The 23,204-nt window shown below is 52.2% G+C and overlaps 1 protein-coding gene across 1 annotated transcript; it reads left to right on the top strand.

The window, feature by feature from the left end:
- The first annotated feature begins 1,176 nt into the window (after nt 1-1,176).
- On the top strand, nt 1,177-22,975 carry PITX3 (paired like homeodomain 3). Its single transcript, XM_062606779.1, has 4 exons — nt 1,177-1,441; nt 15,614-15,754; nt 20,267-20,472; nt 21,458-22,975. The coding sequence occupies exons 2-4, from the start codon at nt 15,646-15,648 to the stop codon at nt 22,019-22,021; spliced, it is 879 nt and encodes a 292-aa protein (XP_062462763.1). The 5' UTR covers nt 1,177-1,441; nt 15,614-15,645; the 3' UTR covers nt 22,022-22,975.
- Nucleotides 22,976-23,204: the final 229 nt, after the last annotated feature.

The raw sequence follows: 23,204 nt of genomic DNA, 5'->3' as shown, positions 1-23,204 counted from the left end.
CTCCTATTCTCGCAATTTGTTTCCTAATCTCTAAAACATGTCAGTGGAAGAGCCTGAGAGTGACCTTTGGCATCATAAATCGGAGAACAGGTTGACATGGAAATGACCTCAAGAAAATCAGACCGTAGAATCACGCGTCTGGCTCCCTAAGAGCCTGGCGGGGATAAACCTCTCCCCTGGGCTCAGGCATCCCAAGGCAGGAGAGGCCAACCCTGACTGCTGCAAACCTCTCCCTGTGAGCTCTGGGAGAGAAGGGACGTGTCTGCTCGGAGCGAAATGTGTGTGCACAAACGCCTAACCCTTGCTGCAGCGGGGGCACGCATTCGGCGACACTTCAAGCAGGGATCGCGCCCTGCCCGGCTGCACCGGGATGCTGCTATCCTGAACCTCGGGAGGAGCCAGGCTGGAGCCTCAGCTACAAGTACCATTTAGGTTTCTCGAGAGCTGTTAGCGGGCGGGAGCGCGGTGTTTACCGCAGAGCCGGCAGCCTCCTGTTCCCGGGAGAAGCGGCACGGACGATATTGCCGAAGAAGCGCTTCTTGGTACCGCCGAGAGTCGCAACAGCGTGCGCGGTAGTTAGCCCGTAATTAGCATCCCCTGCAACTCCTGCTCCATGCGGCATGTGCAGGGGAACGCGTCCAGCAGCCGACTGTGGACTCAGTTCCCCCCAGAAACCTCTGCCTGGCTGGTGACTTTAACTGTAAAGCCCGAATATGCTTGCCGCGCCAGTACTGTCCCGAGCCGATGCCCAACACGGGCTCCAGGACACCGGATCGCCAAGCAGCGAACAGCGCACGCAGGCAACGGTAACGGCAGCGGTAACATAAGTGTACGTGTACATATATATACACACACGGACACCCCTACAAGCCCCAGGGCTGATGGGGCAGGACGCCTGCCGCGGGCACACGTTCCCCGTCCTCCCGCCGGCCCCTCACCCTGCCCCAGCGCGATCGTGGCGGAGGCCTCGGTGCGAAGGGACAGGGGCGGGGCCAACGCGGCGGGGGCGGGGCCTACCGCCCTCCTCTGCGAATCCTGGGGCCGGGGTGCGGCGGGATGAAAATGAGGCTCAGGGCGATTGGACCGCAGGAGCGCAGGGCGGGGCGCAGGGCGGGGCCGGGGCGGGCGGTGCTGGACGGGGCGGGCGGCGGCGGGCGTGCAGCTGGAATGGGGCGGGCGGGAGCGGGGCGCTCAGTGCAGCTGGCGGGGGGCGCCGGCCGCCCGCCATAAAGTGAATGGCCAGGGTGAATGGGAGGCAGTCGGTTGGCGCCCTCCGCCCTTCCCGTGAGCCGCGGGCCGGCAGCAAGGCGCAGAGTGCCCCGGGAGCCGGGGGGATTTACTTTCTGACGGCGGCAGAGCAGCCCGGGCCGCGGGGCGGGGGCCAGCTTCGCCCCTCTCGCAGGATTAAGGCCGCCCAGCTGAGCCCGCATCTGGAGCCGCTGTAAGTGTCCCTCCGTCCCCGGCCTCCCAGGCGGGGTTCTCCCCGTCTCTCCTCGTAAACCCCTAGCTGTCAGCCCGTCCGTACGGAGCCGCTCGGCCGCAGCCCTTACGACGCTGCCACAGGACAAGAGCATCCCCGGCGGGGCGGCTCATTGCGCTCTGCCCAGCAGCTCCGCTCCCGCGGGGCACAGAGCTGCAGCCAGGGGCAGGGGGAGAGCAGGACGTTCGAGCCCTACCCTGCCACACAGGATAGATCCCCGGGCTGAGTGCGGCGGAGCTGTTCCCCAGCGCTGCCCCTACAGCTGCCTGCCCGGCGGCGGGGCGCGGCGCCTCTTCCCCTCTGCCCTTGCAGGGCACGGCGGTCCCCTGCCCGCCGGCACCGGGGTGCCGCCATCCCGGCCACCCTTCGGGACCACTGCGGGCTCTTTCCCGGCGAGCGCTGCCGGAGCCTTCCGCCCTTGCTAAACTTAGTTATTTTCCATTCAGGCGAGTGGGGTAGGGGCTGTTTAAATTAGTCGGGGCTCGCCGTAAATAACGGCGCTGCGGGCTGCGGCTCAGCTCTCTGCAGGATCCATGGGAGAAGGGCGCGGGGAGCAGAGGCGGGGAAAAGGAAGGCAGCCCGACGGTTTTTGGACAGTTGGATAAATGATATTTATGTAACGGGCTGGCTCCTGTTTACAGCAGAGCAGACCTCCCTGCAGCGCCGGAGAGAGGGCGAGCCGGCCCCCGCAGACGGGGCGAACCTGCCCCGGAACGCCGCCGCCGGCTGCGCGCCGGGGCTCCCGGGCGCCTGATAGGGAATAACAGCCCTGTCCGGGCTGCGGGAGAAGGAGGAGGGCGGGAAACGCCGAGCTCCGCTGGGAGCTCCGAACTGCCCTGGCAGAGCGGGGCCGCCCGGCGCTGGGGGGCTGCTGGCAGAGCCGGCCGTCAGCCCTGCGGGCGATTGTACGGGCTCCGCCGGCTCCCCGGCACTGGAGGCACGGTGCAAACCGGCGTCCCGCTGGGTGCCCGGGAAGCCCGGCCGATCGCAGCGGGCGCCCGACGGCGCCCTGTGCCTGCCGCTCCCCCGGCAATTCCCCGCTCAACGAGTGCAGCCCCGGGGGAAGAGCTAACCCGCCAGCGCGGCACCCCCTTGTCATTTCCCCCCGTCCTCCTCCTCGGAGCGGCAGAGAGGGACGGCTTCGCCACGGCTCCGGCGGGGGAGGGCGGCCGCGCTCCGCCGCAGCTGCTGGAGCGGGCTGGGGCCCGGGGGGGCGGTGGACCCGGTGCCGCCGAGCCGGGCACACCTGTCGGCCGCTCTCCCGGCGCCCCCGAGGCCGGACAGCTGGGGGGACGGGCTAGGAGGGGGATGGCTTCCCCCCGTCAGCGCCAGGGCCCCGAAGAGGCGCTGCCGGCGCCGGTGCAGCCTCCCCCTCCCCGGCGGGGCTGAGCAGCCCGGAGCAGCATGCCCCCGCCGAGGCTCCCGGGGCCCTGCACAGCTTTCCCACCCGGCCGGCGGGTTATTGTGGTGCAGAACTCGGCTGCGCACGGACGGCCGCAGAGGACACGCTACTGCAGGGCCCTGGGGTCCTGCAGAGCCCGGTGTGAGCCCCCAGCCGCGGCACCGGTTGGTGCTGCAAGCCGGAGGTGCAGGAACCAAAGCCAGTCCCTCACCTGCCTCCCCGTTCCCTTGCCGTAGAAGGAGGCAGCCTTCGGACGGATTGGTCCATGATCCATGCACTTTTTTTTGTAGAGGCTAGTGCTAAAGACGAAGAGGGGAATTTGGCAATCCCCAGAGAAGCTTTGTGGGTCCTCCACGCCTGGAGCGGGGCCTGGAGGATGCGAGGGATGAAACGGCTCTACTGCCTCCACGATTTCGGGAGATGCTAAAAACAACAGCACAGGAAGGTGCCTTTCGGAAGTGTCACCCCTGTTCCTGTCCTGCCTTCCAAAGGACCCGAAAGGACCCCCTTTTTGGCAATGGGATCAGGGTCTTCCTGGTTCCCTGAAATCTCTCCCAGCCCCTCAGCCTGTTGGTGAGGCAGAGGGATGGGTGTTTGTGCTTTGCTGTGAGGGACAAAGCGCTGTCTGCTGGCTCCTGGGGGACCAGCAGAGCATGGTAGCTGCTTCAGTCTCCACAAATGTCTTCAGAAGCAGAGCAGGGTTTGATTCTTTTTTCGTTATCAAACAGTCACACCATGCCCGGTGCTCCTCACAGGGAGCCCTCACAGGGAGGTGTCTTTCCCCAGCACTCGGAGAGGGGTTTGGTTGAGTCTGGTGTTTTTCCTGCTGTTACTGGTGTTACTGGGTTTGCATGACCTGCAGCCCAGGCTCCCCCCCGTGAAAGCCCCCCTATATTCCCGAGTTGTTTCCTGTTCCAAGGCACTGGTTTATAAACCGGTATATCTCTCTGGCAGTTAAACTGTTGCCTCACTTTATACCTATTATGTTTCTATAAGGACTTAATTCAGGCAATTAATAGATCTGCAAATTGTGACTGGATTGCAAAAGTATTGGTTAATGTACCCTACGGAGAGTTAACAAAAAAGAGTGGCATCTCCTCTCTCTGTCAGATGCTACCCAAAACCTTGAGACTGGGAGGTGAGGCTGACTTTAGAGACTGCCAAAAAGGAAAAGCCAGAAACCTAATCTAGGAGACTGCTTCAAAAGGAAGATGAGCTGGGAACATAAGATCTGTCTCGTGACATGTGCCCCAGCTCTGGGGACAGGGGAGGTACCTGGGCTGGGAGCGAAGTCCCAGATGGGGAGAGCTGGTATTTTCATGCTGTGTGCTCTGTGTCGGGAAGGCAGCGGGATGAGGCTGTCCGGCCGTGGAGGGAGAGGGGTCAGAAACAGGCTTCTCTGAGCAGGCTCAGCGATTATCTGGCTGTTTGAAAATGGGAGATTGCTATTTACTTAGGGCCCGATGGCAGAGGGGGCAAAGCTCTCCCTCTTACCGGGGCCAAGGGCATCAGGCTGTGCCAAGCCCAGGCATTTGCTGTTGGCAGGGGCACAGCCACCACCAGCTGGCATCAGAGTTAGTGCTGAGGCTGTATAAAAAAACCCTCTCTTGTCAACACCCGGCTGAAATGGGCTGGGGCTTCAGACAGCTGGAGAAAGAGGATTTCTGAGGCCGGCCTGCCGTGCCTCCCTTCCTCCCCTTTGTGTGCCGCTCCCCCTCGCCAGCACCCCTGCCCTCCTGCCGCCTCACCTCTGAATATTAATGCCTCTGGCAGATTGGATAATAATGTGACTGGGAATTGAATGAAGCTGGTTATTAGCTCTGGGCTTCCTTGGGGCATTTAAGGGAGTCCACAGGCTGTTCTTGGAGGCTTGGCAGCACAAGGAATGGGGCTGGACTTGGTGCAGAGTGGGTTGCTTCTGTAGGAAAGGACTTGCTCAAAAATCCTCAGTCTCCACCCAACCTCGGAGGAGGACAGGTACAGCAGCCTGGCCAGGGATGCAGATTCGCATGGGATAGTTAGTGGTGGATCTGCTGTTTTCCAGCAACAGTTAAATATTGAAAGTTGTTTTCAGGCAGGAGCTAAGAGATATAGCTGGGCAGAAGCTGGGAAACATTTCTCTTATTATTAGGCTTTAAAAAGAGATGGGGAGAAAGCAAGAGAGGTCCTCCTCCTCCCTCCCCACCAGTTTCAGAGTATTACCCAGCAGATTCGGGAAGAGGGCCAGTTCTCTGCACACTGAACAGGAAATTTCCTGCTGCCTTGCAGGGTGCAAGTTCAAGCTCAGAGCCCTCATTTCTGAAGAGCTGCACCTTATGATCTCTCCTCCGGAGCTACCTAGCCTTCCTGTAGGCAGAGCTCTGTATGCTTAAGCACCAAGAGAAGTATTCCTGTTGTGCACAGGAGGGACGGCTCTGTCAGAATTACCTGTTCTGAGCCAGAAATACAACCTCTGTCCCTTGACCCTCAATCTGAGGCTCTTTGCTATGTCCCAAACCACAGCTCCACCAGAAAATAAACATTTACACCCAGTTAACTAGTGCAAAAGAGGAGGGAAACCAGAGCTGAATTTGCAGAAGCTGCTGTTAATTTTGTCCATCTGAGTTTTTGACTGTTCAGAGTGTTCAGAGACACACTAATGGGTCTGTAGCTGCTGGGGATCTCAGCTGATATGGGGAGCTGCAACCTGCCTGCATTAAATTAACCATTCAAAATCACCATCAGATCTAATGTAAGACAAGTTCCACAATCCCAAATCTGGGAAGCTAAGAAACACTTTTCTCTGCAGGGTGCAGCATGTATGCTGCTCTATTCCATGTAGCCCTGATCCTGCAGACCACTCTTATTATATCAATGAATTTATTTGCTACTTGGGGAGGTTCAGTGGGGTGGCATGGGCTGGAAGGCTCAGTGCCTGCAGAGCTGCCTGCAGAAAATGAGAAAGTACAAAGATGAAATAGGACAAATGACCGGACAGTTTGCAGTTACTTTCACCTTTCTCCCTCTTCGTTCCTTTTTCTCCCAACCTCATCTCAAGAAGAAGGAACACCCTCCTCCCATTGTCTTTTCTTCCCCTTCTAATGCTGCTGCTATTTATGCAAGTATTTTCCTTAAAAAAAAAAAGCTTATTAAAAATGCCCAGTGAGAAGCATGCAGATACAACTGTAAATCAAATTGACCTGTCTGTGTATGGACATTTTTATTTACTCCTCTTTCTCAAAAACAAATAAACAGAGAATCCCTCCCAAATAAAGCAGCTCCCCGCTCAGACTTGAACACACTTTAAAAGAAATCTCTTTTGTTTTAGCCATTTTTATTTCCTGTTTGTTTCTGAGCTTAGACTTGACAATGAAAACCACATGAAATTCCCTTTTTGTTCCATCAGTTTTATTTTTGGTGCCACAATATTCCAACTTCCAGTTCTACAAGTTGGGGTTAGGAGTTTGTTTTTTTTTGTATGAGTTTATTGCAATGTTATTTTATAAAGTAAATTCGTGGAAGTTTTCATCCAAAATAAAATAAGTACAAGGGTAATTAAAAATATGAAATCTAAACCTTTAAGCTAAATTAATTGAGGCATAGAGGTCAATCTGGATATGTATCCATACCTAACAAGGGAGAAATTCCAAAATGATGAACAATATGTGCTTCTGTGTTCCATTTAAAAGGGTTTCACAGCTTAAGTTGCGTTGGGTGGGTTTAATAATGGTGTTTAAAAAAACTCAGTGCTTGAGCTGAGATGTATCCCGAGCCCGAGGCCATGGTGGGAGGCTGGGGAGCTGCCGGTGGGGTCTGCTGGCAGGCTGGCTGGGGGCTGGCTGGGGCCGGGGTATGTCAGGGTGTAAGGTCCCAGTCCTCAGCGCAGCCAGGCTGGCAGGGAGGTGGTGTGACCCAAGCGGCAGTGTTTCGAGACAGTTCACTTCCCTCTGCCCCGTCCCGTTTCAGTCCGAACCGCTTTGATGGGATTGCCCGAGGGGCAGGCTGGATGAGTAATGAGGGCTGTACAGCTTCCTTTGCTACCCACCCAAACTGCCTACCTCCCAAGGCTCTGCATGGGTTGCAGCCTCCAGCAGATGGAAAAACTAAGGATTTAAGGGAAGGAAGGAAAAAGAAGCAGACTTTGTATATAGTCTGTAAGCAGCACAGTGCTTGTCAGGATCCTGAAATTCAAACCTCTTGTTTTGGTGCTTGTGATGCCTGTTTTGCCCCTGAATTCAGGGAAACAAGGAGGTTTGCCATGGCCCTGAGTGGGGCACCTGGGTGAGAGGCTGCGGGGATGGAGGGCTGCCATCCCTCCCTGCTCACCCACCCACCGTTCCTCTTCTCATGTTCCCTGGTATGCACAATTTAACCATTTGCTGCAGGCACACAGCACAAAACCGGATGTGCTGTGGGCCTGATCCTGCCAGGGCAGGCTGCTTGCAAAATGCTGTCAGGTTGGATGGACCCAGCAGTGTTTGCAGTGGGGACAGCTAATTGCCTCCCTCGGCCCCCTTCAAACAATGTCTGGGTAAACAGGCTGACCTTCAGGGCATGTTGCAAAGTCCATAAAGGCAGAGTATGGGGGGTGAGCTCCATCATCCCTCCTGGAGCAATCCTCCTCCTGTCCCAGCCCTACCTGCTGCAGTATCCTAAGGAAGAGCAGAGGGATAATGCAGGCTGAGATAATCCCCGTGTTTTATTCATGGAAGCCTGTGTCCCGCAAGGGTTTTCCTGCCAGAGAGCTTTTAAAAATATATATATATATATATATAAATATAAATTGCTTGGGAAAAAAGAAAGAAAGAAGACAAATAATCAGGAAACCTTACAGCTGGGCACAGCAGACATCGGCTTCTTCCGGCGCTGCGGGTTGCACTGTGAGACAACACAGCCCTCAGAGCGAGCCAGCCGCTTCTGGGCTCTCCTTGCCTTAACCAGCAGAGCCATTTGTTGGTCATGGTGCCTGGTGGGGCTGTCACGGCACCCGCAACAGTCACTACTTTTCCCTTCGCAGCCCTGCAACTCTCTGAGCTCCACCAGGTTGTTTTAAAACAACGAACCAGCACCCTTCCCCAGAAAGCAGCTTCTTTCTGGCTGCTGGTTTTGCCAAGTTTTGTCACAGAACAAATGTTTATGATCAAGTCAAGCCAGGCTTTCTAGCAGAAGTGCTGGTGGATGGCGGACGCCGGCAGCTCCACAGTGCGCTGAGGTCAGCCAGCCGAAACGGTGTGACGTGCCGACAGCATGGCGGGATCCTTCCTGACCTTCAGCCCCCTGCATCACCCGCTTGATTAGGGGCTTTCTTGAGCTTGTTTACTAATTGTGAGAATCATTTACATCTTTGATAACGTCTGAGTCATCCACAGCCCTCCATCTGCATACAAAACTCCTGACAGCATCTGGAGTCATGCAGCTCCAGTCCTTGATCTCGCTATCTGAGCCTCCCTAAAATGGGCCAACTTTACGGCCGCAAAGATACAGAAATGACCCTGCCATGCTGTTGTGAGCGCAGCCCCCATGGGAATTTGGCCAGTTTCCTTTGAATGCCAGAATAATTAGTCGAATTCATACAATCACCCGAATAAATACGGCCACGCATACCGATCTGCTGATGCCAGCCCCGCTGCCCTGTGCTGCTGCGTGAGCAGCGCGTGTCTGGCTCCTGAGCTGCAGCCAGGCTGCCTGTGCCTCTCATTCCTGCTTGGGACCCTGGTTTGCAATTGTCTCTTCTTGCTCCCGGCTCTGCTTCTGCTCAGCTTGTGGGTACAAGGGGAGTTCACGGTCCCTCATACACTGTAGCAGTACAGCTCTTTCCTCAGTGCAGATGCAGGCAGATCCTGCAGCGCTGGCAGGAATCACTTTGAAGCCAGCCCATATTGCTGTGGGAGCAGGCAAGGGCAGGCAGGGACAAGCAGGGTTGGTACATCTGGGCCAGGCCAATGCTGGCACTGTGCTTTACCAGGTCCTTTGTTTCGGTTGCGAGATTCTCCCAGGCAGAATTTCTTACTGAAATCAGTTTATTTTCTCCCTTCCCCAAAGCAAAGGGATTAATTTTCTTGAAGGACTTTTCTTCCCCAATAATTGCAGACTACGCTCTCACTCCCAGCACTCCTGTGCCATGGAGCCTCCCTGTGCCAGCAACTTTGTGTGATCGCAATTCGTTTGGGCAAAACTGAGCCTTTGCTGATTTATTTTGTTCCAGATGCCTAACAAACAAAATAAGCCATAACAAAGCATGGCTTTATTAATATAACTGCATGGTCTGTCAAAAAGAAAATCCCAGCCCTGATGAAGCCAAGGTGCTGAGAGTCCCAGTGAGGCAGAGCATCCAAGGGATACTGGAGTCGCAGCCGGGCACGAACCTGCAGTGCAGTGCGTACAAGAATGCAAGAAGTGTGAATGCTACGTTTAGGAAAAACCACAACTTTGCAGAATGTCTGACAGGACTTTCCTTCTGTGTTAGGTTTAGCTCTTTGTTTCCAAATTATGGTCACCATTTGAAAAACTACCCAGGTAGGCTAAGGGCAGCACTGGGGTCCAAAGACACTAATGCAAATAGCTTGCTTTAAGCCAAACCCAAGTGTGTTGCTCTGTCTCTGCAGACCACCACCCATCAGGGTCTGCACCGATCAGGGGCCGCAGGTACACTGCTTGGGGAGGGCAGTGCGTGATGTACAGGGCATGGTTACATCAGGGCTCTTCCCCGGCACAGGGGCATGGCGTGGGCCATCAAATCAGCGAACAGGACACATTCCATTGTGGGCTTTTTTTGCTGTGGACATGGGTATGGAGCTGTCAATCCTTGGGATGTTTCCATTGTGATAATCCTCCAGAATACAGGCGATTTATTAACCCTCTGCTGCCCAGAGAAAAGTTTTTTGCCATTGCCCTCCTCCACAGTCACAGACTCCTGTCGCAGTGGAGGAAGTGAGTAGCTTGCTCTTACCTTGCAGGCTGCTGCCAGCCTGTGGGGAATGCATTAGGCAGTCTCCAGCAAGGCTGTGGGCATTTCCCTAGCACCTCTTATCTGAGGATCTGGAAGCACTTAAAGGAATTTTGCTTCATAGCCTCTACCAGTTTAGATAGGTTCATTAACATTTTTGAGACGAAGGATGGAGTCCCAGAACCGCAGAGTGGTTTTACCTACACCATAACCCCAGTCAGTGACAGTGCCTTATCTCCCCATCCTCTCCCCACCTCACAGTATCATGAACTTCTCAGTGAAGTCATGCACAGAAAGAGAAGACGGTGGAAACAGCATGGACATCCTCCTCAGAAAGCCAGCCCATGCTGATAGCTGTGGGTAAAAAGCTGGCAGCAAGGGCTGCTGCAGCTAGTGTGGTACCACACTGCTGCAGGTAATGTTCTTGCAGCCCACACCATGTGTGGGGCAGTGCCAGGTAGTATGCTCTGACAGCTATAAGATACCAAGCACCACAGGGAGCTTTGGCAGTTCCTCCCAATGGGAGGAAAAAAAGCCAGCCAAACCACATTTCATACTTTAGAGCAGTGCACACCGCTACAAAAGCGCCCAGCACCAGAGCTCAGGCGTTAGTGCCCAACAGCAAGGACCAAATCGAGAAATAAAGTTTATTATAACCTGTGACTCAGCCCTTACTGGAGGTCAGTGATCCATTTCTGATTGTGCGCCCAAAAGCCAGCCTGGGGCTCTGCACAGCCTGAAGTTTTTGGAGGCACACAGCTTGCTCTCCTGTCCTGTAATGGCTCTGTGCTCTGGGTCACCAGTTGGCTGCTGCTGTTTATCTTCTAGTGATTAATGGTCGCTCATGGTTCCTGCTGCAATTCCATTAAGATTAGAGACTTAAAGCTACACTGAGATGTTTAGCAGTGGGTCACCCTGGTCTCCCTGCAGTCATATTTCTATATTCTTGAGGAAATGAAGATTAAGTCTTGTTTTGCATCCCATCCTTTTTGCTTTCTAGCTGCAGGGAAAGAGCCCCTTGCAGTCAGCATTCATGTCTGCAGGCAAAGAGAGCCTGACTCTCAGGTCACTGTGCTATTCATGTGCTGTGCAAGCTGTGGCACTTGAAATCCCAGCCCACAGGCGCTCCAATAGTACCATCCCCTGAACACATGCATGTATTCGGAGAACAAAATGCTCTTCCAGGAGGTTACAGGCACCCTTTGACACAGGGCAGAGAAAGCGGCAGGGACTGCTCCAACTTAGCTCATCCCCTCCTGGGGACCAAAGTACAGAGGCAGATCATCTTCTTAAAATGTACAGTTAAATAGAGTCCCAAATGTTTATCTCTGCTAGAAGTAAGCCAGCATGCAGGGAACGTGAGCATGAGAGGAGTGAAGCAATCAGACAGACTCCATTGGGAATCTAGTTACTCCCAGCAGTTTGACTTCTGGGATTGATGGAGCAGAAGGAGACAGCTCTGACCCTAAGGCATCTAGTGTAACATCATCCCTTCACGTCAGAGGATGAAAGAAAGAAGACACCACCCCCCACAACTGATTGCAGAGCACCTTTCAGCCTGAGGGATAACCCTGAACCCTTTGTGGAGATCAGCAATCCCAAGCAGAGGCTGCAGCTTCCATGGCCCTGGCCCTGGCCAGAGAAACAGGCAGTGTGGGAAGCTCACAGGTCCACAGGGCTATGCTGATCTGCCAAAGGGAGGGAAGCCAGGTGCACTTCCCTCCTACCAGAGGGTCACCAGTGGTCCATGTGTGGCTGCCTAGGGACCCCAACTGTCATGTCCCTGCTGAAGCATCACTGCATGCCCATGGAAGCCAATTAACATCAAAACAGCCCAAGAGATAGCTTTTTTTCCTCCAGATCGACCTGATGAAAGAGGTTCAGCAGGTATCTGCTCTCTCCTGGTAGTGGAGAGTTGAGCAGCACGCACTTGTCACTCCGAAGGCAACTCTCAGCGAGCAATTTCCACATCACAAAAGCCGCCACTATAATTAGCCTCCCTTGGCTCACAGTCAGCATTTACGTTTCCTTCCCACCCATCCAAAAAAAACAACCAAAGGCATCTTTGCTCCTGGGTGATGGAGCAGCGTGTTACTGAGAACCAGGAGAGAGGTCAGGGGGATCCTTGCTTGCTCTTTTTGGGTAAACAAGGTTGTCTTCCCCTATAGACGTGCCTTCCTCCTCCTGCCCCAGTGGCCCTGTCTTGGGAAGTTAGCATTGACCCGGAAATAGGAAGGGGGTGAATTTGAAAGGAGAAAAAGCCTAGAGCCAGAGCTGCTCTCTTTTGCTTCCCTGCACTGTGCCTGTGGGGCAGGGATGGCAGCCCCCAGTCTGGCTGGAGGGAGCTATGCTGCCGGCACTGTTGTATGGGAGGCAGGGAGAGAATACGCACGCGTAGTGACTGGAAGAAAAGGTGTGTATGCTACAGATTTAGGAACCTTTATCTTTGGGACAATTGTGTACGTTGATGGAAGAAGTTAGAGGTGCCAGAACAGGCTAGGAGCCAGGGCTACTTTTATGAAACTGAAACCTCTGAGCAAGCCTGGCTGCATGTTGCTGGGACAGGAGCTGTCCCTAAAGAAACCCTTCTTTTATGCTAGTGAGACAAAGACTTAGATGGAAATGATAAATTTGATCTTGTCTAACGATGTTTTTGAGGTGCGATTTCAGTAACTCCCTGAGACAAAGCAAACAACTTAGTAGAAATGCAATGAAGGTTTAGCATTGACTTTCTTAATGTCTCTGCCTACAGTGAAATCTAGCCAGTGTGGAAGAAAGCTCCTTTAATTAAATCCAAAAAGGCTGTATAATCTAAAGTAATACCTACAGCCTTTTGTGTCAGTGGCATGGGGTTGCCTTTGGGTAAATCCATTAGTACAGAGCTCACGTGCTGTCCCCACTGCAGACTTTTCCTGCTTTCGTAACCATGCTGAGCAGAACCCCCTCTCCTTTTGCTTTTGATTCTCTGTGAACTGCGTAAAGCAAGCTGAGAAGGCCTGCCTTGATGCTACCGTGTAGGACACATGCGATAGATATGCAATTACATATATATATATAATATACACAAGATCTTCTCTGAAATCCTCCTAATCTAAAATTCAGTTCAAAAAACAAACTTGTTCATAGCCACAAGTCCCAGTTTCAATTTGAATATGGGCCACACTGTAAAACCTGTTAATCTAGGTGACCACTGCTTCTCTGAGGCAGGCCAAGCACATTATGTTGTGCTCAGCAGCTTGGATCAACCTTGTAATCACTGCAGTGGTGTGGTTCAGGATGGGGCATGAATTTTTAATGTACCTTGAGCCTTTTACTGTCATTTAGACCTGTGAAACCAGCTGTAAAATACTACTCCATCATTTTCCAACTCCACTCCAGTTTGCACAGATGAAAGCAATGCAAGATGTGCAAAAGGACTCTCAAAGCAAAGAGGACCCTGCACAGGAGGACACTGTCCTTCAGTTACAGCAAGGCAAGAGTCTGAATTCCTCCTTAAATCTGGTCCAGTACAGAGTCAAGCCCTAGAAAAGAGGAAATTGTGCTTGACAGATGCAATCATATGCAAATGGCTGTAGAAGAGGGGAAATTATCATCTACAAACATTGGGCAGAAATTCCATCTGCCGCTGCCTCAAGAAGGGCTCTTAATAAATTCTGAGACAGCAAAGTGACACACATCTTAATCAAGACTTAATCCATGGAATTAATTCACTGCGCGTTTCTGCATAATTCCAAGAGTAATACTAAAAGCCATAGCAATATCAGCAGCAGATGGACTTCCCCTACTCCATGCAAAGGTATTAAAGAAAACACAACCCCTGTCACATCACTTCATGTACATACACATGGCAAAAAGCAACAGGGCTGTGCCCTGCTGCTGCCAGGAGCTTATACAGCCGGTGGGCATCAGAGGTCAGGCTTGCTGTGAGGTAGAAATAGAAAGCAGACTCACAGCAAAAACATAGCCCCTGCCACTTCTCTCTCACAGAAGTCCGGAGGGAGGCAAAGGTCTGGGATACTGGCACCAGGTCCGTTTGTTAGATACTGCTTTTGGAGAGCACTGATTGAGGCCAGTGTAGAGATGGATTCATCAGAGCCTGAGAAAGGCTGGGGATGGAGGTCAAACGAAGGGGAGAGCGAGGGAAACTGCTGGGGGGTTGTGAGTGACATCTGCTGCAGAAGCCAGGCAGATAACCATTAGAAATGGCTCCCTGCCCTCTCACCACAGCCTGGAAAGCATGCTGCAGGTATGGGGGTCAGCCTTGCTAAGGGCCCTGGCAGCAGCCCTGCTCAAATTGACAGGAGGTTTTAGACAGCTCTGAAAATACATTCTTAGTCACTGTCATCCACCTCCAAAGGAGGTGCAACAGCTATGTGATTAATCTCTTGTTTACATGTCTAAATGCTAGTGCAGTCCAGATGAAATACTGCCTTCAGCAGGCTGCCTCCCTGACACACATGGATTTGAGGGGCCAGGCAATCCTTCACCAACTAGAATCCAGACTTCACGACTGACAACACCTGGTCCAAACCCCCCTAAACCCAGGGATCCCAGATCCAGGCATGGTGCCTCAGCTGCTGTTATGTTTTAGAGAGGCTCCTTAGCTGGGAAGTTATTAGCTGGAGTGACTGGAGCTTCAGGAGCTGCTGTGGTCCCCTTGAAGCAGTCCAGCCTCTACAAACTTTTACACCTGCATTGGTAGCAACGCATCGTCCTGTATGTGGCAGGGTTATGACTTGAAACTCAGATTGAGGGCTAACACAGGGCCAGCTCACCCTTCCAAGGTGGTGTGGCTGGGCTTGTAGCACCTACTGCTTCATGCCTGCCTCTTCATGAGTGTCCAAGTGTGGTCAAGAGCAAAGCAGTGCTCTTGGCTGAGTTCTGGGCAATACAGGTGGAGGGTGCAGTGGCCTTGAGGAAGACCATGATGAGAACAATTGATCCTGGGACAGAAAGACGTGGAAAGAGGTGGTAGAGGAGTCCCAGTGGTGCCTGTAGTGGTGCCACCAGCTCACCAGCAGGGATGCTTTCAGCCATGGTAGGTGACTTACAGGCACAGGATAGTCACTCGAGGCTGGCCTTCAGCCAGGATGACCTAAGGCTGGAAGTGAGCTGGTGCTGCAGCCCGGATCACTCATTCCCAGGCACCCAAGGGTGTGTAATGTGATTCCCGTGTTAATTCAGGCTCCAGAGATCCTTATGTACCCTGAAGGAATCGACTTGCACTGCCTGGGTCCCAGCTCGAGGTAGTGGCTGTGCAGACAGACGTGCCTTCCTATCAGTGCCAGGCACAGGAGTGCTTTTCTTTTGGGATGAGTGCATGTACATCTGCATTAGTGCTGTATGGACAGCGTTACTTGGGCTTGACCGGTTTGTGGCGAAGCAAGGGAGAAAGAGGAGGGAAGCTGAGCAGGGAGGATAGGAGAAGCATGGGGAAGCAGCACCTGGGGAAGGTGCTAACAGCCCTCGACTGGCCCAGAACCACTTCCTCAGATCTCCATTACACAGCATGCTCCTGGTGTTGCTATTTCAGTCTGAATGTCACCTATAAATTGCAGGCTCTTTCTCTGAAGGCTGCAAATAGAAGTGTCACTAGATGATCTTTGATTTATAGGGAAGCTCAGCAGAAAGCCTGGCATGTCCATTTTCCAGCTAGGAAACTCTAAGGGGTCCAAGGATGACACAGGGATCCTTTGCTTTTCCTAGACCTTTCCTGAAGGGTTGGCAAGTCCCTCCCAGAGGAGGTAGGGAGAGGTCACACAAGATATCCATCTCCCTAATCCCTCTGTGTCTACTGCTTTTTCAGATTCCACCTCTTCTGCCAGCCATCCCTGCCCCATGGATTTCAACCTGCTGGCAGATGCGGAGGCACGCAGCCCAGCCTTGTCTCTCTCAGACTCTGGAACCCCTCAACACGAGCACAGCTGCAAAGGACAGGACCACAGTGGTGAGTGCAAGGCTCAGCATGCAAGAGAGGCTCCAACCTGTCCTTGCAGGTGGATCCAGGTGGCCAATGGCTTGCAGGAGCTGGATGTGGTGCTCCTGGGGAACCACTGAACTTGCTCTTGTACCATGAGCCAGCATGGTGCTGTGGCAGCACAGCATCCCAGCAATCAGGGGGAAGGTGCAGGGGTGTGTATCACAAGGACAGCCGTTGGGAAGGCAAGGGCTCCATCCCAGTCATCAGGTTGCCTGGGCCCAGGCAGGAAGCCACGGCAGGCAGGAGCTGGGCAAGCCGGGTCACTGTCCAACCAGGATTTCATTGTATATGCTTAAGCCAGGTCCCCAGAGCAGGAGAGCAATCCCGGCAACATGGGAGATCTCATCCTGGAAGGCTACACCTAGTTATAAACTGGCTTCGTTTTGTTTGATTGGTTTTTAAAAAAGCCTGTGCTTAAATTGCTTAGGTTGAAACTTTCCGTGTTACAGATTAACCCTGGGCTGAACTTCCCGGGTTTAGGCAATAAGGAAGAGAAGTACTGTCTTGCCCCTGCTTTAATTGAAGCAGCCTGCTTACCTGTGCCTTGGTGCAAGGCTCCACAGTGAGCTGCTGCTGTCCCAGGGAGGTGCCTCTGACCATTCCCAAAGGCTGAACATACCCCAGGCCTACCACATTCTTTATCAGGCTCTGAAGAAGGAACATCACCATTCACACCTGGCTCAGAAATCAGCTACCAAACACTATGGCTTCCCCTGGATTTTGCATCTGTCCTGTGACTGCTTCATCCCTTGTTACTCTGGGTGCCGCAGGACAACACAAAGCTGCCAGTGCCAGCATGAGAGGAGGTGAGGGCTGTGGACAGCCTGCTGCTCCCCGTGTAAAGCCTTCAGGCTCACCCGCATGCAAAAGCTAATAAGCATAATGATGCAGATTAAAATTCCCCAGAGTAAGTATCATGAAGGGAGTTAGGCTGGAATAACTATGGTCAGAGAATCTGCCCGCCGAATTCCCCGTTGCCCACATACCTTAGTTGGGCACATCCCCAGCCAAGCTCAGTGGCTCCTCATCAGCTGCTTTGGATGCATGGCGGTCATCCCCATTCAGGTGGCCTTCACGATCAAGCCTACCCTGGCACGCCGCAGAGCTGCCAGTTTAGGAGCTGACTTTTTTTTCCATTAGGCATGAGCAGCTAATTCCAGCTATGACCACAGTCGTTTCATTGAGTGGGTGAACGTGCGCAAGATATATTCCACAGTCTATTTTGGGATGACAATAAAATGCTGGGTGCCTGGCTACATCACTCCCCACTGCCTTGGTCTAGAAATAAAATGGTTCTGGGAGGTGGGTGTCTGCCAGCACTACCTGCACAAAGAGGCTGGTGGGCACTGGTGTCAGGCAGAGCAGAGCACACCACCAAGGGCTGGCCAGCCCAGGACAGGGCAGGGCTGCACTTCTGGCACTTCTTGCCTCTCTTCTCTCCTCCTCTCTTTCATTCATCTGCAGTGTAAGAGATCCTGAGGAAGGGAGTACAAACCTTGCTTGTGTGGGCTCAGCTGTCTGACTTCCCAAGTACTTTCTGTGATGTGGTGTGGTGTGTGACACCCCCTTCCATTAGGTTTCATCAGGCAGCACAGGTCAGCAGAAGAGCAAGGATGAAGTAGGATGTGGTGAGAATCTGCCCTGCATCTCCCTATATTCTGCTTCTCAATATGGATTCAGGACATGGAAAAGGCCCATCGTTCCTCCAGGGTCCTGTTTTTCCCTGTGTTACCATGCTTCTGGTCCCCATTGCAATGCCCAAGCTCTGCACCATTTGCAGAGGGCACTTTTCCCCTGCCTATAGAAGAAGCAGAAACAGAGATGATGCTTCCTATAAGCAATGCTCAGGAAGAGCAACAGGTAGCAGGTACAGAAATGGAAATCAAAAAGAAGAATGTGTAGCTGCAGAGATTTTTCCAGGTTCAAAGTCAGGACTCCTTGGACTTCACAAGATTTATGAAAAGTTCTACACCAGAAGGCATAGAGAAGAGCAGTAACAAAGCAAGATACTTGGTGAGCTTATCCACCCAGTTGCAGCCCATAAGCCAGTGATACCTTTGCTCCATTTTCCTCCCCCCTCAGTGTAGTTTCTTCCTGCAATGAAGAAGGGCAGTCCTTCTTCATCAGGAGCTCCTGATGAAAGCACAGCCTCTGTTCCGCAGCAGCCCCTTTGGAAACGCACATTTGTCAGGGGCTCCTGTGGGAACATCTCCTGTGTGCATCAGGCTCTTAATTAACCCAGACTCAGCAGATGAACAAACAAACCAAATGTTGTCTCTTCATCTGTACTGAGCCATTTCTAATAACTAGCTCAGACGCCGTAGCATCACTCCGCTTTTAATCTGTTTTAAAGATGGATAATGCAGGAATCTCCCTCTTCCAACACTGGCTTAGAGCAGTGAGCTGGAGGAATCAGATTTATCTCATTGGCAAGAACCACTATAGAAATGGCTCTTAAAAAGTAAAGAGCATTCTTCCAAGAGTTCTGCTGAACATGCTGTGATGGGATCCCCACGCGAAGATGCTCATGGGAGCAGGGAGAGTATGAGACCAGAGCCAGCTCACTCTCCTTGCATTAGCTTTCCTGCTGGTGGATAACATTAACTGTGCCACAGAAGCGGAGGTGGCTGGTGGGACCATGTGGGGAACCCACATTGCTTCAGTCGGTGCGATGCATACCCATAGAAACAAACCCTTTCTGACTGCACCTTGCTGTCCTTCATGAAGAATGTGTGCCTCTCCTGCAAATGCTCCCTGTGACTCCAGCATTGTTCCTTTGGGAGGAGGGCAGGGAGGGTTTTCCCTGGAACAGCAGGAAGAGGTTCCTGAATTACAGGACAGGATGGTGGCACCAGGTTCCTGAGGCACGAGGTTCTCTCGGGGCTGGGCTCCATTAAAGCACCTGCTGTTGGGTACAGCACAGCCCTGAAGCAGAGTCCCTTCTCTCTTGGGGCTCAGATGCTTTTCAGCCTCTCCCTTTAAGCTTTCTCTTTTCCATTTAGCTTTCATGGGGCATATTTTTCCAGCGCATACCTGTCTGACTTGAGGAACTCTTTTATTTTTCTTCACCCAGCTGTATTCCAGGTTACTGTTTTCTTGCCTCCCTGCTTTTTAAGGGGCTGTATAGACTTTCCATGTTAGGATTTTTATGGACTTTGAAGCCTTTTAAGCTAGCTTCCACTTAAAAATTCCAACCAAACAATAAATACTTTTAGTCTGAATCTCAGCAGAGTGATGGCAGAATTTTTTAAAGGTTTTTTTCCAGGTGCAACAGTTTGGTAACTTTGCAGTAATTTCTACTTAGTTTAGGTGAGTATTTCCCACTGTAAAATAACACCTCTCCCCCCCCAAAAAAACTGATTTTCAGTTGGAACTGCTTCACTGTGCTTCTAGATCAGAGGAAGAAGATGGTGAACATCAGAAGCTACCTATTTTCTCCTGAATAAAGTAGTTCTGTGGTGACTTACCTTGGTTCCCAGCAGAATTAAACACAAGCTGTATCTTTCCTCCCTATAGTTGTCCTCCATTGTTCAAGTGCTCAAATGTGACATTTTCTTTTGACAATGGAAGATATTTATATTTGCCTTGTGCCCTTTTGCAGAGTACTGACAGCCCCAGGAGGGGCAGAGGCACAGGGAAGTACCTGATGCCTGCCTCCAGCCACAGCAGCCCAAAGCTCAGAGTTAAGGCCTGGGTTTAACACCTAGGAGGAGGCTGAACTCTACTTTCAGTTAGATACCAGTTGAACACTGGAGAGTTTCAGGATGTTCAGTGAAGGGCCACAAAATGAAAGATACTGCTTCTAGGAGGGGGATCTAGGAGGGTGGGGTGGAAGGACAGGGAGATGCTAGAGTACTTCATGGTAAGTTCTAAGAGAGGCCTTTTCCTACTTTTAAGAAATGGATGTGCACCCAAGTAAGAAGGTAGAGGAGTAAGAAGGGAGGAAGGACAAATTAACTAAATCTGAGAAGCATGGATTTTTAAGAGCCTCAACCCGCTATCATTGGCAGTTTGCCTTTTCCCATTATTTGTCCTCAAAACCTCTATGGATCTTTTGCTGTGTCGTAACTGCCAGTTTCTGTTCACTTTTTCTGAAGGGCACCTAGGCAGAGTAAGAACCTGCTGGCCTGGGTAAGTTCTGTCACTATCTTCTATCATAACTGTGACCAACGAAAACCAGAGCCTGGAAGCCTAGGAGATCCAAATCCAATCACTTGGAAGCTGACATCCATTACAGCAGTTAAACAAGAGCAAGCTGTGCTGCAGCAAGGAGCTGTTGATTTTGGTGCAGGGTGGATGCCTGCTCACAAGGGCAAAGGAGGGAGATGAGACCACTCCTGTAGGTGCCGCTGGAGCTGCTGGTAGGCACAGCAGATGGGGACATGGCATGCACTGGCTGCCCCAAGGACAGGCTCTCCAAATGCATTCAAGCCTCCAAGTTAACTCAGGAGATCTCTCCCATCTTTCTGTTTCTCGCAGACACTGAGAAGTCCCAGCAAAACCAGACGGACGACTCCAACCCTGAAGACGGCTCACTCAAGAAGAAGCAGCGGCGGCAGAGGACGCACTTCACCAGCCAGCAGCTCCAGGAGCTGGAAGCCACTTTCCAGAGAAACCGTTACCCAGACATGAGCACCAGGGAGGAGATTGCAGTCTGGACCAACCTGACGGAGGCACGAGTGCGGGTAGGACTGCAGCCCTCCCAGCATCCTGGGCCTCATCTGGTGGGGAGGAAGCCAGCTCTGATACAAGCCGCCAAGTTCTCCACAAACCAAGGAAGGAATTAGGGGCGCCAGAAAATTTCCTATCTTAGAAACACCTCACCAAGCTCTAAAATTTGACACATCAGCCACATACATACTCCATGCTGGTGGTGTGTCCCCATCAAGTGCCACCTTGCAAAAACACAGAGAGATGCAAAGTCCAGGGTCTGCCCCACAGAATCCCACTAGCTGCTGCCCTGACCTAGCAGACACCTTCCTTGCAGTGCCATTGTCCCCCAGCCTTAGCTTTGTTGGAGGTCACTCTTTGGGGTTCCCAAACCACTGTGCGGTCACAGGCATAGCGTGGCAAAGCTCCAGCTGGAATCAGAGCTTCTCTCTGCTACTAGAAATATGAGTTAGCAGCACCATCAATAGCCTTCCAGCAGCTTCCATGCTCTAGGAAGTTACATTGTTTGAGTCACTCCAACACCAACAGATTTTCCTGTTAGAAGACAGACTTCCAACACCTCACCCCAAGCTGGTCCTGAGGTGAAGTCAAAACAAGAGAGGTTATTTACTCCACTCAGCAGCTCTCAAATGACATCCCCCAAATACTTTGCTCGCAAGTCACACAAGTTCCTCCTGGGCTGTGGTCACTCAGAAATACAGCAAGTATTTTCCTCCCTTTTCCTCATATAAAGGGCATCCGTTGGTTGAGTGAGGTGGGTTATTCTTTGGGTTGTAAAATGGCAGTGGTTGGCTTTGATCAAGGTGGTGATTTTTGCTGGGAGATGACCCTGCAGCTCAGACATCTTGCTTCAACCCTTACCTCATGCTCAGTCTCCCAGCTCCCGGGGAGCATCCCCAGCCCTACAACAGCTCTTGCCTTGCTGGGCAAAGAGACCAGGGCAAGGCCCCTTCCAGGGACAGCCTGGAGTGATTCCCATCTCCTCCCTCTCTCTCACAGGTCTGGTTCAAAAACCGCAGAGCTAAGTGGAGGAAACGGGAGAGGAACCAACAGGCCGAACTGTGCAAGAACAGCTTTGGAGCACAGTTCAATGGACTGATGCAGCCTTACGATGACATGTATTCCAGCTATTCCTACAACAACTGGGCCACCAAGGGGCTCACCACCAGCCCACTCTCAGCCAAAAGCTTCCCATTCTTCAACTCCATGAACGTCAGTCCCCTCTCCTCCCAGCCCATGTTCTCCCCACCCAGCTCCATCACCTCAATGACCATGCCCTCATCCATGGTCCCTTCTGCAGTGACCGGAGTACCGGCTTCCAGCCTCAACAATCTGGGAAACATCAACAACCTGAATAGCCCAAGCCTCAACTCTGCTGTCTCATCCAGTGCCTGTCCTTACGCCTCAACAGCCAGCCCCTACATGTACAGGGACACATGCAACTCCAGCCTGGCCAGCCTGCGGCTGAAGGCCAAGCAGCACGCTAACTTCACCTACCCGGCAGTGCAGACAGCAGCTTCCAATCTGAGCCCTTGCCAATATGCCGTAGACAGGCCCGTATGAAGGGCTGCCCTCCGCCAACCAGGGACTTGACCTTAGCCTGACAAAAGGAGACCTTTAGCCCTACAACAGCGTACGTACTGCAGAGAATGAGAGTGAACGCAGGAGAGCAAGAGAGTGAGAGAGCAAGAATGAGAGGCGAGCAGGCAGACGGACCTTTATGAAGATTTGTCTAACTATCGTATGGTGAATTTTGACTGTCTTTCCCTTCCCAAACCCCTTCTCCTCTTTGCCCACCAAACCTTCTCCTTTGTGGTAAAGAAACCAAAACAGTCTACTGGAAGCCCTATGGGGAAATAGGAGCCCCAACGCGTAGGGTGCCTGACCCACGGGCAGCAGAATTGAATGTGTTTCTATCTGCCCCTCTGAGCCCCACAGGGCTAATGCCACCCCTCGAAGGAACAGCTAGGAACAGGGCAATGCAGGCTGCCATTCGGTGCTTGGATGACCCCTTCTCCCTGCACACGTGCAAGATTTCAGATGGAGACATCTTGCCCACATATTTATCACACAGCCAGTAAAGAAAGCCTTGTCTCAGTCGGTTGGCATCATTCTTTATAATGCATATATACACATAGCCCTTCAGACTTGAAGCCTTTAGGACCTGAGAGTTGTAAGAATATGTGTGTGTATATATCTCATATATATACAAATACATATATAGACATTAAAACATGCTTTTTTGTTCTGTATATGAAATAATTTACAACGTAGACCTTAAAACCAAAAACCCCATAAAGCAAGCACATCCACTGAGGCAATGTCCTGCCTGTCATGCTTTACTGCTTCAGTCATTTCCAGTCAGACAGGAACACTTTTGCCAGTGTACATCCAAAGCATCCCCTTTTGCAACGATCAGCTACCCCCTGCATATCTTCCCTTACTTTCCCTTCTCCAAATCCCATTTCCAAACAAGGTAATAAAATAAAAGTTGGCACAATCCCTTTAAGGCATCTGCCTGTCTGGTTATTGAGAGCATGAACCTGCGTCTGAAGACTCTGAAATAAAGTGCCAGCAGCCCAGGCGGGAGCGAGCATCCGTGGGAATATCAGCACAAGGAGGCCTGAGGTTTGGAGGAGCCATCTCTGTTCCTCACTCACAAATGAAACACTTGATCGTGCAGGACAGTAAAAGTCACAGTCACAGCTTGAAGGGGAAACCAAGCCTCCCCCCCCCCCCCCTCCCT

The sequence above is a fragment of the Pezoporus occidentalis genome, unplaced genomic scaffold (genome assembly GCF_034315485.1).
Source record: "Pezoporus occidentalis ecotype Australia unplaced genomic scaffold, CSIRO_AGI_Poc_V1 ctg98, whole genome shotgun sequence".
Lineage (NCBI taxonomy): Eukaryota > Metazoa > Chordata > Aves > Psittaciformes > Psittacidae > Pezoporus > Pezoporus occidentalis.
The sequence above is the reverse complement of the archived record's forward strand: the minus strand, read 5'-3'. Positions and strand labels throughout refer to the sequence as shown.